General features: G+C 36.7%; 1 protein-coding gene across 1 annotated transcript in view; it reads left to right on the top strand.

Annotated features, from left to right (window-relative positions):
- The window catches only part of LOC131063606 (cell division control protein 48 homolog C), a gene marked incomplete in the record, with an annotated part of 79,745 nt that overhangs the window by 45,268 nt on the left and 20,952 nt on the right, over positions 1–13,525 (top strand). The window contains 4 exon segments of the mRNA XM_059219819.1: positions 6,609–6,761; positions 7,066–7,182; positions 9,438–9,542; positions 9,805–9,870. Of these exon segments, the coding sequence (XP_059075802.1) occupies positions 6,609–6,761; positions 7,066–7,182; positions 9,438–9,542; positions 9,805–9,870 (441 nt within the window).

The raw sequence follows: 13,525 nt of genomic DNA, 5'->3' as shown, positions 1-13,525 counted from the left end.
TGTGAAGCTTTGACTTGGCATGAACTTGGAGCAAAACGAAGGATCCAAGGCAAATCGCCCTGGTCCCTTGGGGAGGGACAGGAGCGATATGGTCTCCATGCCCAAAATGATGATTATTTTACGTTCAAAATCTCTGTGTATCATCTTCAAAAGGTACCGTGGACCCTCTAAGACGTTGCGAAACTTTAACCTTACGTAGAACTTGCAAGAAATGACCAATATATTCAACATCGCTCTGGTCCCTTCCTGAGGGACAGGAGCGATCTAGGTCTTAGTGTGTAAATCTCTTCATTATAACGACCTTTGAGTGTTTGTGCATGATGAAGACGCCTTGAAATGTCCTTTGCCACCTTGTCCTGACTTGGATCGGTCTTGAACTTAGGGAGGAACGACCTTGCACCCGCATGAGAAGCAACATCACCACTGTATCGCCCTGGTCCCTTGGAGAGGGACAGGAGCGATCTTCCTTTTGTGGCCTTCATTTCACTTTGCCAAGTTCCAAGTTTATATTCAACGGACTCGTCACGCTCTACTCTATTCGTCCATGCCCTGACATCGTCTGTAACTTGGCCAGAAAAGCAATTATAACAAAAATCGCTCTGGTCCCTTCCTGAGGGACAGGAGCGAACTAGGCCATCTGGAACCTTGTGGACGTTTAAAAAATCTTCAATTTGTATTCAATGCGTCCATCTCATGTTTTTCCTTGTCCTTGTACGTAAACTTGCCTTGATTTTTGCCTGGATCTTGACTAATGAAGGAAATCGCTCTGGTCCCTGGGAGAGGGACGAGAGCTACAAGGTACCTCGCCCTGGTCCCTTGGAGAGGGACAGGAGCGATTTGGTCATTCTAGGTCATTCTCCTTCATTTTTGCATCTCAAATTATATTCATTTGGTAAAGCATCTCCCTTTGGACGTCTTCAAATTATCAAGTCATCGAAATCTCGCAAGGACAAGGCAAAATTGAATTTGTAGCTCCGGTCCTTCACTGAGGGACAGGAGTGATTTTCCTCCTGGAGGCGTTTCTGTGCTCATGAAAATCCTCAATTTATATTCAATGGAAAAATCTCGCCGTTCTCCATCACTTCCAACTTGAAATTCGTCTTGACTCTGCAGGGATAATGAGATATTTGAAAACAAGCTCCCGTCCTTTACTGAGGGACAGGAGCGATTTTGCTCCTACAGGCCAAAATAACATGATTTTTCACATTTTAACACTTCACGAGGCGAAAACAAATCAAGTCCAATGCCCAGGATCAAAATCAAAAAAGGTCAAAATTTGGTCAAAAGATTCAATCGGACAAAAATTCACATTTCACTTTCAACACTTTGACAAATTTAAGCTCTGCATCAACATTCCAATTGAAAATTAGACCATTTTGGCGAATTCATTGCATTCAAAATTTGCATTCTAGAAAAGGAAATTCAAAAAGCTCCCAAAACCGACTGGATTCAAACCAAAACCCTAAAAAGCAAAGCGAAAACGAGCAAAAAACATGGGTCCCCATTTGCAATGGGGCGATGTGTGAAAACGTCACAACAGGTTTGCTATGCTATTGTTCTATTTATGTCATTGTGATTGAATCATTGAAGTATGCAAGCAGCAATATAGATTTGGAAAGCTGAAGTTAAAAAAAAATAACAAAAAAATGAAAAAATCCATAAATATAGAAAAAAAACCAACATAATCAATAAAAATTAACACTTACCTCTTTCAAATTTGTTGACAAGTGTTTGAAATGAGCTTCTATGGACTCCTTGATGCTCTCAATGCAACTATAGTGCTGCTCCAATGTGATTTGTGCAAGCTTTTCACCTCTTCCTTTCAGTTGGTTGCAAAACTATGGCTTCCTATTTTTCTCTTTTCCTCTCTTTTTTCCTCTCTTCCACTCATAAAACTGAATGGCAATCCCTTTTAGGGTTATAACAAAGGCCAATGGCACAAAACATAATAAAAATATGTTGTATTTTTTTTGTTTTTGCGTCCACTTTTTGCAAGCTGCGCTGGCCGGGTCACGACCCTCGGACTCGGCGAGTCACACCCTGTGACTCGTCTGGGCCCGGGTCAGGGTCACCGTGACCCGGTGGAGGTCACTCGGCCCGCTGACTCGCGTGACTCGCCGTGAGTCACGGAACTCTGGTTTTCACACATCGCCCCATTGCAAATGGGGATCCCCACTTTTTTTTGCTTCTAGGTTAGTTTTTTGAGTCTTTTAGTTATTTGCCTTTCATTTGAAGAAGTGTAGTTGGTCAAGAGCCGATCAAGTTAAGTCTCTCTAGTGAAGTCAGTCAGTTTTCAAGGTTTAGGAAGTGAATGGTTCACATCTTTGCTCGCTTTAATGGAAATGAAATGAGAAAATTTGGCTAAGGCATGAAAACAAGTTTGTCATCCTAGGCTAGAACACCATCTGTTCTAGGCTAGAACACCATCCATTCTAGGCTAGATCATTAGTCGTCCTAAGCTAGAAAGCTATCTGTTCTAGGCTAGAACACCACCCATCCTAGGCTAGAACGCCTTGTCCTTTGACCAAGCTGCTCTATGATTGGAACGATCTCTCCTGGCAAAGGTAAAAGGCCTTGAGTCCTATAAATTAATGTGTGCGAGTATGAGCAATTCATTTAATGAACGCAATAAGAGGGAGGTGAAATCATTTTGAACAAGTGCAAGGTACAATGCTGGCATTTAAAGTCTTCATTAAACAAAGGATGTGTTTGAACCACCTCCTTAATTGAATCCCTTCCATGATGCGAGTTAGGTGTTTTGTTTAAAATATGAATTTCAAGATCCAAAGTTGGCCTTTTGAGTTAATTACAAAACTTTTAATGTGGGTTACAAGGTGGCTCTATGTAAAGGTGCGATCCTTCTCTAAATGCTTATAAAAGATGGTTTGATCATTCTATTTAATCAAACATATAAAATGATATTGTTTGTATACTGTGATTCCAATCAGGTCATCAAGGGCAAATTTGTAGACAGTGATCAACACCAAAACAAAGGCAAAGTCAAGCGATCTTGTGACACAGCAAACCTTGTCATTTGATGTGAGTCAGATTGAGATCAAGGCGAAACGATTTAAAAGAGTGAATTTGTTAATTACATACAGCAAATTGATCATATTCCTCTGAAACCAATCTGTCCCAGGCACAGCGATCTCAATTTTGATAAAATGTTGGCAAGACATTCATTACACACTTCAGCGAATTCGTCATTAAGGAGTGCGATTTTGACTCAAGCATCCAAAGCATTGAAACTAATTATGAAGTTCTTGAGTTAGCGAATTTATTAATCCATAAGCGAATTGGAAGGAACTACTAATCTGTGTCACAATGTGACTGTATCCAGCGATTAATCAAGAATTGTATTTATTTGAAAGTAGGCGGATTTTGTGAAAGGGTAATCAGATTAGTATATCAGTTAAAGAATTGTTTATGGGTCCGAAGTAAGTCTTATTCGATCATTTTTTTTTACAAAATTGGACCTCACCTAGGACTAATAGGATGCTTATTCACTATTTCCATGAGAATTCTGTTTTGAATATTCGAATCCGATACGTTGGATCATCTCAAAGGGTGTGGATAGAGGCATTTAGCCAAGAATCAGATTTACAAAGCATTAAGTTTTGACTTGAGGCTTAGGTTTTGAGAAGATTGCCACTCTAATGTAGAGATGTTGTAACTTAGGTGATCGGCTTTTACTTGCAAACATTATTGTCATTTTACAAAACTAATTTAGACAACTCCGGTGGGTAGAAGATGGCTGGAGTACGGTTGACCAACATCAACCATTCAGGGTGGAAATTTTCACAATCTTGGATGCCCTTCGGAAATCCAAGAATCATTGCTAGTATAGCTAGATGGAAGCTCTAGAATGCAAGTGATCAAGACAAGAGATAGTTTTAGAAGATAGTTTCAGAAGAGTTAATCAAAGTTAGAAGATTAATTTGAGGAAAGTCATCATCACATCAAGAGCTTGGATAATGTTTAGTATCAAGAGATATGCCTCATTCATTCACACACTTGTGATGAGTTACAAGGAACAAGTTGAGGTGGCGCCCAATCATCACTTATCCAATCATATCATTTTAAGATAAGTCGTCCAGATTCAATGAAGTTGACACATCCTTCAAAGAAGATAACTACGACATGTGGGCACATAGTTCGATGTACCTACCGTCATCATCTATTGGTTGAATTTTCAAGGAAGGACATGTGTCCCATCAAATGTAATGTTATCATTGGTCAAGCATTAAATGCCTTGCAATGGGATTTCTATCTTCTGGTCTTGGGCATTGATTGTGAATCAATCTGAGCCATTCAATTGTAATGAGAGCACTATATAAGGCTCCACTTCTTCATTTGTAATAATAGTGAATAGTAGTAGAAAGTAGCAAGCAAATAATGAGAGTAGAGTAGGAAGAGAAGGCAAATATTGTTGCTAAGACATTGTTGTAAAAGGCATGTAAACTTCATTGAAGATATGGTGAACTTGATATGTTGATTCAACAATTTGCATGGTCTCTATTTCTCAATTTGATTTTCATGTTATCTAGATGAATGGAAGAACTTTGTGTATGATCGATGGTGAAATTCTTATATCCATACTACTAACACCTTGCCGATGGTTAAGTGCCCTACATAGTCAATTGGATCCATCTTAGCCAAAGCTTAACTTCAATTATCACTTCTTCATTGACATGCATCAACTTGATGGTGTCTATGCTTGTGGTGGTGATTTGAAAATCATAAAGCTGTCCTTAAGAGATCGCACTATCCTTGTGGAGATGTTCATAGTATGTCGAAGCAAGACTTAGGTGAATTCCACCAAAGATTGTCCATTGCTCTTACATTCTTAGAGTTAGAGTACCCTTCCTAAACCCTATCCCTTTTCCTTTTTTTTTAAATTTCTAAATCGAGTTAATTTCCACATTCCAGCGACATTCAAAGCATTCAAGCTTTCAAAGTAAGTCCACCTTGTGATCCCAACAATATCACATCAAACAATTGAGTCTATCCAAGAGCACGCGAATATCTGACATTCGAGAACCTTGGAGTCGTCCCACTTGATCACACAGCTTAGCATTTGGGAGTCTTTGTTCAAGAGCGGATAGAATACTTAGTATTTTATTTTGTGTTGCATAGTGCATAAAAACACCATCAACATTACCGTAGCTTTCTCTACAATCTACCTTGGATTCTTGTCTTTGCACTTCATCTTTAGTTGACTTTAGATTCTTTCACTTACACTTCATCTTTAGTGGCGTCTTTTTTCCTTCCTCTATCTGCGTAGTCTCTCGTTCTTCTTGTGCTTTTAGATTGATTCCTCTTCTATTTTGAAGTGTCACAAATTGTTTTCAATTCTACTTTCTCTTGCTCTACATCCAAATATAGAGGTCATTTGTAGACTCTGCAGCTTCATTTGCATGCCTTTTTTGCTTGACCATTAGGTTGATGTTATAGGGTAGTTGGACATCTTTATTTATCGTCTTCCTTAATGTTATAGGGTAGTTTTACACTCCCGTGAAAAAAGCCGTTTATTTGCTTGACCATTAGGTTGATGTAGGGGAGTGACATTATGAATGCAGCTGATGGACGTTGGGAACTTATCTGATTGGAATTTTCATAATTGGATTTTCTTCCAGAGTCTAATGGTAGTTATTCAGCTCTCCAGCATTTTGGCCTTTTGAAACAGCAGGTTCTTCAGTATTTTTATGCAGGTAAGCTTCAATGTACTCCCTGGGTGATAATTTAGAGTCCTCAATTTGTACTTATTAGAGGACCTGCTCCTCTTGATTCAGTCATGGTAGATTGTTTGATCAGGTTACTAGTACCAGGGTATTGGCAATCATTACACGATGATTCTAAATAATGCTATATCTTTGGGAATTGCCCTTTGCCCAAAATAATGAATCAAATAACCAAGTTTTACAAAGAATTATGCAGAAGAGACATATATCTACTACTCTAGTAAAATTAATATTTATATAACAGTTGATCAGTGGTTGCTTTTTCAATTGCCATGTTATCTCATATGGTAGTTATAGCTTATTGTAGTGCTCCAATTCTTTATTTCCCACTAAACCTATTGTGCAATCGTATAGATACTTTTAGTGCAAGTAGGATCCCCATAAATTAATCATATTACTGAAGAAATATGTGGAATTCAATGATATTCTCTGGAAATACTTAAATTTCAATGGAGGAAATAGCTTTAGTTTTTACTTTCAAGGTTGTGGAGGCCTTTTAGACTGAATAAAGTCAAGGAATTATTATGTTTAAAGGTAGCATGACTATCAATTAAGGCTATGACAAGGTACTGTGAGAACCTTGACCATTATTCATAATTGGCATTCTAAAACTTTTGTTTGTTTCTCTTCTATATTCTTTGCTAGTTATTTATTGCTTAATCATATGATGCATCCTTTCAGTATGTTCATATCCTTATATTTGATGGACTATAATTTTCTTATTTACTCAAATCATTTTTTCATATCTAGCATTTATCTATGCTCATTTTTTTTCCAAAATTCAAGAGTAAAGTCTTTTTATTGAAGTTATGTCTCTTACGGATTCCACTAATGCATTATTATCGTGATTGACCTTTTCTTCCCTAGGAAGCTGCAACAAAGGTGCAACCATCAACTCGAAGGGAGGGATTTTCTGCCATTCCAAATGTTAAATGGGATGATGTAGGGGCTCTTGGTTCTCTGCGCAAGGATTTTGAACTGCATGTTGTTAGGCGGATCAAGCACCCAGAGGAATATGAGGTATGATTGATATAAGTTTGTTCTTGCTCTGAATGTGGGAGAGGCTATTTGTCTTAAAATTTTGACCAGGGCGTTTGATTGGGTAGAATTGGAAAGTAGCTTTGTATATGGTGTGAGGAACTTGCTCAAGTGAAAGAAATCATAGTAAGATTCAGATACAGCTGGAATGATCAATAGTACAACCTGGCATTTAGTATTGTGTTCTGTAAATATGACTAATTATGTCTTGTTTGAATGGCGTTTGTGTGTGTGCTGGAGAGAGATGATAACTGTTAAAAGTTTATTGCTTGTAATATAATTGCAGGCTCTTGGAATGGATTTGGATAATGGATTTTTGCTTTATGGACCACCGGGTTGTGGTAAAACTTTGGTTGCAAAGGCTGTAGCCAATGAAGCCGGGGCTAACTTTATACACATTAAGGTTTTCTCTCTTTTCCCTCTCTTAACTTTTCCCTCTATTTTTTACATATTTAAATAAAAGGAAGTCCATGCAAGGTATACACACATATCAAAACCTAGCAGTAGTGTCACGAAAGACTAGATATAGAAGTCTCAGGTCCATACAGGGCACTCCCCAAAATATGAACCATCATTTTCTGAGATCCATGCTAGGCATCCCAAGGAATAACAGTAAGTCAAAACCAAATAGACAAGAGAACATAAATGTGAATTGGAGTGATCTTCTGCCTTCACAATTGATAGCCTCAAAAGACTGAAGATATACAAGTCCCTGTACTAGATTACCAGGTCCATCTTTGAGAGCAGGAGTTGGAAGAACAATGGGTTGAGGTTCTACAATTCTGTCACAAATATTAGTCATCTCTGCAATCTTATTATTAAGTCATTTCAATAATAATTTCTGCACCTTTTGGAAGAATCCCCCCTGTATGATAAAGTTGGAAGTGGAATATTAGCCAATGCCATCTCAAAATCAGAAGATAATGAGTAACTAGATTTTGATTCCCCAGACATGATTTTGTCAGAAGGGATATTGGGAACCACCGCTTGCTCCAAACACTGTCTGCTTCTCTCATGCTATCCTTTCTGTACTGGTATTGTTAATTTTTGGTTATTTTGATGTACAAAAGCACATCTTGTTTGTTGGTACTTTTGTAATATTTTAAAATAAATTGAAAAGAGTAGCATTGAGTTCTTAACAAATAGAGGGTATTGGTAGGCAAAAAGCAGTTGGAAAACATAATGTCTGTGAGAAGTAAAGTTTATCCCTATCTATTATTGAATTATTGCATAATGGATGTCTTTCAATTGTAAACACTAAGTATTTGGCATGTGACCTTTGTTATAATTCAGGAAATTCTTGCCATCTTAAATTGCTAATGAGATGTTTGACATATTCAGGCATTTGTGAATCAATCTCTTTAAATCATGCACTACTGTGAAACTGAAAAGTGTGATAAACATTATTTTTTCTTCTTGCAATTGTATGGTTGGTAGTACACCATAATGTTTTGTTCTAAATACTAAAAAATCTCTTATTGTCCTTTACATTTTTGGTTAAATATATCTTTCCAAGCTATGCTTGATATTTACGAGTGTCTGCTAAAACAACAAAGAGAAAATTGCAATGAAGGATCTCACAGAAATGATAACAGTAACACATCCTTGATCACTTTAATTTTCAAAATAAATTTTAACACAGTGATTATGAAGAATCGAACTTTAGAAAATATGAATGAGAAGAAATATAACTTGTCTGGAAGTATGATAACAAGCTCATGTGAATAACAAGTGGACATTCTTTTGAGTTTACCAAACTTCAAAAAATACATAAATAAATGCATCCAAAATATGGAAAAGTACATCCAGGCATCCAGCCAAAGTTTAATAACATGTTTTGGATTTTTTCCAAAATGTCATAGAATCCATCTTTCTAAGATTTTGGGAGGCGTTTGGCATTTGACATGCTCTCTAAAGTTCCAGGAAGGAAGTAACTTGCCACAATTTTCAAATTTTGAGCATTGGTGTGGTGGAACTGCTATGCTGTGTTTCTTGGACCAGCTGTATCTTCCAATTTCAAAATCAGATGTCAGCTATGGGAATAACAATAAGATGAAAAGCCTGACCAAATGTTAGCTCCTAACTCTGGATTGAAACATTTCCAGTCATTGAAACAAGTTGTTTTTCTTTGGTGTCCCAAAAATATAGAAAGCAGCCATTATATATCTTTTGTACATATTGCTTTCTAGTTTGTGGATCTTGACAATTCCGCTCAAGGTAGAAAAGTGGTGAATGGCTGGGTGATCATGTGAACTAAAGTCTGGGCAGAGGCTCCTAAACAGATTGCTCTATGGTAGAGTGAATCCCAAGAGTTTGAGATTTGACATTATCATAGGTGTAGCATGGTTCTTAAAAATAACATAGGGCCTTATGAAAGGATGGATGAGCTTAGTTTACTGAGATGATGTTGCATGCCAGCTCTACCTAAATAGGGAGCAATACTTGTATTTTGATATAGCTCTGTGGGAATATAGGTAACACCATTTCAAAGTTGTTTGTATGATTATTTGTAATCATTATCAGATTGCTTATTCATTAGGTAAAGAACCATAGGCTGGCAGTGGGCAGGGCGTTGGGTGGCATGTAATATACATAAAATTTGCAAATATTGAATGACTCGTAATTTGCTTTATCAGAGTACCTTTTTGTATCATGCAGGGTCCAGAACTTTTAAACAAATATGTTGGAGAAAGTGAACTTGCAATCCGGACAATTTTTACTCGTGCACGCACTTGCTCCCCTTGCATACTTTTCTTTGATGAGGTACCTATTCTAAAAGTTTATTTATCAATTTATAGGCATGTTGGCAATTAAAATCAGTTCTCTCTTTTTTTTGTCTCTGAGCTTTTCATTATGTAAAACATCTTTTATATTTTATTAAACTCACAAATTCCAACTGTGTTCTGCTTTCTTTTTCTTAATCTGCCTTAGCAAATTTGTGCCTGAATTTTCGTTTCATATTTGGCTTGAAGCAAAGCTGGAGATCGTGGCAATAATTGAATTTATGTGCTACTTTTGTGTGCAGATTGATGCTTTGACTACCAAACGGGGTAAAGATGGTGGCTGGGTTGTAGAGCGTCTGTTGAATCAGGTATGCTGTTACATCTAAAATATAGTTGCTTTCTCATTTGAACTTTGAATTCAGGCTTTTAGAATTGTACTTTGAAGCAGAATCATTCCTTTTGTTAGCAAAACAAAATTACTTAGACTTACTTGGACATGGCTTGTCTTGTTTGGCTCTTCACCCCTAGGATTTGTAAATAAAGATGTGCTTCATTAAACGATTTCGATTGTTCACATCTCTAGTCATTCTTTTAGTAGTTTTAGAGATGTTTTTAACTTTCAAGTCCCATATTTACCCATTGCTATAGACCTATTTACTAATGATTAATCTAAATTATTATAGTTGCTACCAAGAGATATGACTTAGCACCTTGATAGTACACGTCTTATCAAATATGCTCCTTGATCCACATATAGGTAACCTATTGCTCTATTAATTCATACTCATCTCTATTCTAATATTATATTCAGTATGTAAATCTTACATATTTATCATGTATGTGCATGGTAGGGATGTGACAAGTATCAAGTTGCCCTATAATTTTTGGTTTGCAAGATTGTTTTTGGCTTTTGTTCTTGAACTCCAAACCTGTGGTTTGTAAGATTGCTTATGGCTTTTGGCTTTGAACTCTAAACTTGTGGGTTGGTCAAATTTTGCTTTTGACCCCCTTTTTTTTTTGGCTTGCGGTCATTTTCTTGGTGTTTCATTATTATCTGAACAAAAATAAAATATATGTAATTTCAAAATTTGTCTTAAAGAACCTATTAAAAGACATGTTGAATTTTATACTTTCAGATTAATGGAAGACTGAGAAATCAGAATTTAACTATTAAATTAGATTGTTTGCAGTTAGAATTAATGATTTTCAGACTTAGGAACAAACATAGAAGATAAGCAAAATGAAACAAGACACCATTACCTTGGGAAAACCTCATAGGAGGAAAAACCCAGCCAGAAAAGATCCTCAGATCTGATTATGGATTATATTCAATATTCTGATTACAATACTTATCTCTTAGGTAGCTTGATGAAAACACCTAGGGTAAACAACACTTCTTTGCTGTTCAAATCAATGGAAATGTCATCTTCAGATCTGCATCTTGATGACCTAGCTCTTCATATGACAGAAGTATTACGCCTTCAAACAGCTGACATACTTTGCATCATTTGGATGGAATTCGCCTTCAAGGTGCAGATGTATTTGCACAAAATTAACTTGCAGCAGATAGATGAATTCGCCTACTTCTCCAATCAGATTTCACACTAGATTGCAGAGCTAATGCGCTTGAGGGTTGAACAAATGAAGATTATATTTGATGCTTGCCAAAAGTACTTTACTTATATGATGCTAAGTTACCGGTTCGGGTTCGGGCACCGGTTTGGGTTTGAAGAACCCGGTATGCGGGAACGGCAAAATTTTGAAAAGGGGTTTGGGTTCGTTTGGGTTCGTTAGTACAAAAACATGTAAAATACTAAGTTACCGGTACTTCACATTTTTCCCCCAAATCCGGATACGGTACGTATCGGATTCGGATTCGACCTGGAATCCTTGTGGATTCGGATAGGGTATTGATTTTTTCCACCTGAAACGTATCCACTTTTTGAGTCACGAATCCCGACGTATCCGGTGTAGACGTGGCGATTCCATAGGGTTTTTTGGACGAATCCGCATCATGCACAAATTTCGAGGGTTTTTTTCACGGGTGGAATTGCATCGTTTAACGTTTTAAACTCTAAAGCAAAGCCAAAAGTTAAAAATGCAGAACCATTCCTTCCACGCCACGCACAGTGAAAACTAACAAGGAAAACCGAAAAACGGAAACCATTCTTTCTGCTGCAACGACATAGAGGTGAGAGGGGTGACGGTAGGTGCGATGACATAGACGAGGCGACAGGAGGCGCGAAGGCACAAAGGAGGCGAGACGGGAGGTGCACAATGAATTCGATATCTATCATAAGTTCATAACATTCAAATTTTGACAAATGGATATTTCATATTAGATTAGACTTACAGTAAATTTGTAATTTTGTTATAGTTATCAATCATATATGATAGTTCCAAGTTTTGTTTAGCATATGGATGATATGTGGGATTCTAAATTTCATTTTTGTTTCTACTTATTACACTGCATATATGTATATATTTATGATTTTTACATTTTTTTGTACGGACGTACCCAAATGTACCCAGCCCCCCCAAAATTGCCGTACCAGCATACTGTACCCACGTACCCGTACTCGTGTCCGTACCCGTACCAGTAACTTAGGTAAAAAAAAAATATATATATATATTGATATTTGTGAAGCCTGTAAGAATGAATTAAAATTTGCATGTCACATAGCATCATATAAACAACAAAACAAACATGAACTTGTAATCATAGCATCATGATCATACCATAATTGTAAATGATGTTCAATTTACATTCAATATGCAAGTTATATTCTATTTGATATTATCTTGTTCTATGTATTACTGATTTAAAATATAAATCTGACTATCTTCTTTTGTATGGCAGGTGAGAGGAGCATTCATAAATTTCGATGTCCTTTCTCACAAATGCCATTTGACATATGTAGCGGGCTGGGTACGGTCAAGCAACACCTTGACCGGCCATGTCTTTTGGACATGGCCGATCAAGACATTACTTGATCGTGCCCCTTCGCTATAACAATAATACATGGCGTTTATTAACCAAACGGTGTATGCTTATATTTAACACTTGATAACCATTGGTGTATGCCAATCGGTGAAAGCTTGCCTTAACACCTGATATCAATCGGTGTGTGTTTATTATACCACCCGATAACAATCGGTGCAAACATTTATTAACTTCGATACTAATCGATGTTCGGTCTACCCGATAATCATTAAATGAGTTAACCGAATTACATCGGATTGCAATGGTTATCCCGATTTGATAATCGGTGAACACAAATAGTGTAACAGATTATTAAATCGGGATTCTATGATAATGGACTGTTAAGCATTTTGATTGAACTAATTTGATTGATCATATACAAATAAAGAATGTTTATCAAATGAGGGCTTGAAGTTATTCATCTTAATAATCGATATGATAAATGATTGAATGAGAGACTTCATTTATCTCTCATTCAATCATTTATCTTACTGAAGCTATCATGCATTAACACTCCCTCTTAACTAGGTAAGATAAATGAGAGTAGTGTATCAAGCATCACTATTCAAATGATAGTTAGCATTCTTTTACATAATTTAACTTTCTAGGAGATCATATCACCTAATCACATGATATGAAGTATCACCTAAACACGTGATACGAAGTGTCTATCACATTAATCTTGTGATGACAGGATATCACCTTAGCACGTGATATCAGTATTGCCTAAGCACGCAATACTTAAGGATAATCATATGAGAAAATATTCAATTCTCATCTTTATCCAAGTTGTGGTAGGTGCACTAACATTCGATATAAATGTTTTACCACAACACAATCAGGGCTCATCCATGATACACCAGAGATCCAACATGATAATTGGTTTGGACATTATAAGATCGTCACCTTATAATGTCTCCATACAAGTGTTCATTATCTTGAGAGATCGTCACCTCTTAGATATGAACTCAGGGGATAAAAATCCAAAATGTCCTATCATGACAAAGAAGTTTACACATTAAACATCTTATTGATATGTA

Source organism: Cryptomeria japonica, chromosome 4, assembly GCF_030272615.1.
Source record: "Cryptomeria japonica chromosome 4, Sugi_1.0, whole genome shotgun sequence".
Taxonomy (NCBI): domain Eukaryota; kingdom Viridiplantae; phylum Streptophyta; class Pinopsida; order Cupressales; family Cupressaceae; genus Cryptomeria; species Cryptomeria japonica.
The sequence above is the reverse complement of the archived record's forward strand: the minus strand, read 5'-3'. Positions and strand labels throughout refer to the sequence as shown.